A 3,781-nucleotide genomic window follows, 5' to 3' on the forward strand; every position below is an offset into this window, starting at 1 on the left:
GCATTTTAAAAATATTTATTGAAAGCTGCTACTTCACATATTATTTGCAGCATTATCATAATATGCAGTATATTAATATTTTGTGAGAAAGCTGTTATATGTGAAATCAGATAGTGTGCACCCATATACGGCCAAAATTTAATGATCCTCATTTCATAACACATCTGCGACGATTCGACTGTGAGATTGGTAGTCGAATCAGGCTTCTCCTATCGATGCATCGAATCTTCGACTATTCGGGGTCACCCCTAAGTAAAACTAGAACTTTTAAGAGGCCATTCAAGAGTTGCATCTGAAAACGTGTGTAAAGCCACTTCTTACTTCTTTCCAAAGCATGGGAGGTTGCGCTCCTGTTGTGTCTTCCGTTGCTAGGTGACCATGAGCCAAGCTTTCCCTGACGGCATAGAAAATCACGGAGTTTGAGCTCCCTCCAAAGATTCTCTATTGGGTTAAGGTCTGGAGACTGGCTAGGCCATGCCAGAACCTTGACACGTTTAGTGGAATTATGACCAAAAAGTTATATTTTGGTCTCATCGGACCACATGACTTTCTACCATGACTCCTCTGGATCATCCAAATAGTCATTGGCAAACTTAAGACGGGCCTGGACATGTGCTGGTTTAAGCAGGGGCACCCTCCATGCCATGCATAATTTCAAACCATGACGTCTTAGTGTATTACCAACAGTAATCTTGGAAACGGTGGTCCCAGCTCTTTTCAGGTCATTGACCAGCTCCTCCCGTGTAGTTTTGAGCTGATTTCTCACCTTTCTTAGGATCATTGAGACCCCACGAGGTGAGATCTTGCATTGAGCCCCAGTCCGAGGGAGATTGACAGTCATGTTTAGCTTCTTCCATTTTCCAATGATTACTCCAACAGTGGACCTTTTTTCACCAAGCTGCTTGGCAATTTCCCCATAGCCCTTTCCAGCCTTGTGGAGGTGTACAATTTTGTCTCTAGTGTCTTTGGACAGCTCTTAGGTCTTGGCCATGTTAGTAGTTGATATAAATGGATAATAAATGGAGACATTTTAAATGCAGACTAACAGGTCTGTGAGGGTCAGAATTCTAGCTGATAGACAGGTGTTCAAATACTTATTTGCAGCTGTATCATACAAATAAATAGTTTTAAAAAATCATATATTGTGATTTCTGGATTTTGTTTTAGATTATGTCTCTCACAGTGGACATGCACCTACGATGACAATTTCAGACACCTCCATGATTTCTAAGTGAGAGAATTAGATATGTTAAGATGTTCATGATAAATGATTTTATCCTCATTGATGTGCTCTTATATTGTCAGTGTTCAGTATGGAGTCAGTAGGAGTGAATGTGATAGAAGTTGCTGCTTTAGGGAGACCCTTTCAGCTGGGGATGCTCTACGACTGCAGGAAAGATGCTCTCGTGCCAGGTACCACACTAAAACGAACTTTAACTTTGCTCAGATGAGTAAAATATACATATACTGGTATTTATTTTTTTTGTATTATTTAAATTTCTTTTCAATTTATTTGTGTTACTTTAACACATTTCTGTTATTTTATGTTTTGGCTGAAAAAAACGTTTCCCTCTACAGGAATCACGTTGTGGGATGAAGAAAAGCTCAAGCTGAGTATTCGATCTCGTCCCCAAATTAATACAGATTTCAAAGTTACAGCTTCAGACTCTATTGAAGAAAAATCAAACTTATTGAACATTGAGGCCTCTATGAAATTGAGTTTGTTGGGTGGATTGATCAACGTAACCGGTGCAGCCAAATATCTCAATGACACCAAGAAGTCTTTCATTCAGCAGAGATTGACTCTACATTATCATTCAACTACCAGGTTTGAAGAACTGAGCATGAACCATTTAGCATCTGAAAATATAGCTCACCATGAGGTGTTTGATCACGATACAGCAACACATGTGGTGACGGCAGTGCTGTACGGAGCTGACGCCTGCTTTGTGTTCGACAGAGAGGTTTCTTCAGATGAGGACAAAACTACGGTAGAAGGAGAAGTGAAGGCAGCACATGAAAAACTCAAAGTCATAACAGTAGATGTAGACACAAACCTAAACATGAATGAGGTTCAGAAGAATGCGGTGCAAAAATTCAGTGTCACTTTCTATGGTGATTTTCAGTTGCCGTCTAATCCAACTTCATTTGAAGATGCTTTGAAGGTTTACTCTGAGCTTCCCAAACTGCTGGGAGAAAACAAAGATCAGGTGGTTCCACTGAGAGTGTGGCTGTATCCTCTGAGCAAACTTCAGTCAAAAGTTTTAAATCTTCTGAAGGAAATCAGCATTGATTTAGTCAGTGACATAGAATCAGCATTAGAGAGTTTAAATACAACTGAGATGAAATGCAGTGATCTTCTGAAAGACTCTCCTGCTTCAGCTTTACCTCCATTTCAAAATAAAATACTGCAGATGAAGCAGAACTGTAACAAATACAAGTTGAGTCTCATGAAGAAACTCGGCTCTCTGTTGCCTCAGATCCGTGGAGATAAGATTGAAGACTCAGCACTGATTGATCTACTGAAAGATCATCATGAATCTCCATTCAGAGAAAGTGAGCTTGAAGAATGGCTGAAGGTGAGAGAGAAAGAGTCTGAGATCATTAAAACACTGCTCAGACAACTAATTGATTCTGGTGCAAAGGTAGAAGACAACCTAGAGGCAATCTTGATGGATCTAGATGTTAAAAATGTTGTCAGCTACACATTCACATCATTGGACTGGTCAGATGTGCTCCTTCCTAAACAATTGACCTACCTAAGATCTTCAACAATGAGAAATAAAAATGACCTGGACTCCAAGAAGGAAACATCATGGCTCACAGATGCCATCCACAAGACTATGAGGAGCAACTTGGAGATGTTTAAGAGCTTGATTGAGTCAAAAGACCGCAAACCAGTCAAGTTTATTGTGTCATCAAAACAAATGGAGGATCATCCAGGTTCCTGCATTCTCCTGTATGAAGGTGGATGTGTTGAAGCTGTTTGCTTCACTCCTCCATCACAGCCGGCTCGTCCAATCATAGTAGAGGTTAAAGGTGACAGTGTGGTTATTGTGATGCCCTCAACATGTCCTGCTACAGAGGAACTCAAGTTACTCTACAAAATAAATCAAGAGAAGATCTGGACATCTCAACCTGTGCTAAAGGACCAACATACTGTAACTCTGACTGATCTGAGACCAGGCACTGAATATGAGATTAAATGTGCAGCGGTGGGGAAACTCAACTACACCACTGAATCTGATGTGATCAGAGTTAAAACTGAGGTATGATCACACATTTAATATCATTACATGTCAGCAGATATTTATTTTAGTTGTTAATGAATGTTTTTTTTTTAGGGGAGGAACCGCCCCTTTATGGGTGAGTCTGGTTTATTTAACAGAGCAAAGTGAGTCAAAGTACTCTTTAAAGCAGCTGTACATGCTTTTAAATGTCACAAATGTGACTCTAATCGCTGGATTTAAGCTTTTTGCAATGCCCCAATAAGCAGAGCAAACACAAGATCAGAATCATTTTAGTTTTTTTATATTTTGAATTGTTTTGTTTGTCTTGTTTGTCTTGTTTGTAACGTTTATTAACATCAAATAATAAATTCCTCAAATCTGAATGGCTTGTGGAAGTGAAGTGGTCATTTTTTTATATACTGACTTTTAACAAAACCTTAACAGGATATTATTTATTGTCCCATCTGGGGTGCCATTTTCAATGTAACGATTTTACGTATGCGAAAAAGGGGTGCCAGTCTGGTATATTATCCAGGAAAATTGTAATATTA

General features: G+C 39.3%; 1 protein-coding gene across 1 annotated transcript; it reads left to right on the forward strand.

Annotated features, from left to right (window-relative positions):
- Positions 1-1,306: 1,306 nt before the first annotated feature.
- LOC135768131 (stonustoxin subunit beta-like) lies at positions 1,307-3,502 on the forward strand. Its single transcript, XM_065277276.1, has 3 exons — positions 1,307-1,413; positions 1,579-3,269; positions 3,345-3,502. Exons 1-3 carry the CDS (start codon positions 1,314-1,316, stop codon positions 3,396-3,398), a joined length of 1,845 nt encoding a protein of 614 aa, XP_065133348.1. The 5' UTR covers positions 1,307-1,313; the 3' UTR covers positions 3,399-3,502.
- The last annotated feature ends 279 nt before the right edge of the window (positions 3,503-3,781 follow it).

Source organism: Paramisgurnus dabryanus, chromosome 23, assembly GCF_030506205.2.
Source record: "Paramisgurnus dabryanus chromosome 23, PD_genome_1.1, whole genome shotgun sequence".
Taxonomy (NCBI): domain Eukaryota; kingdom Metazoa; phylum Chordata; class Actinopteri; order Cypriniformes; family Cobitidae; genus Paramisgurnus; species Paramisgurnus dabryanus.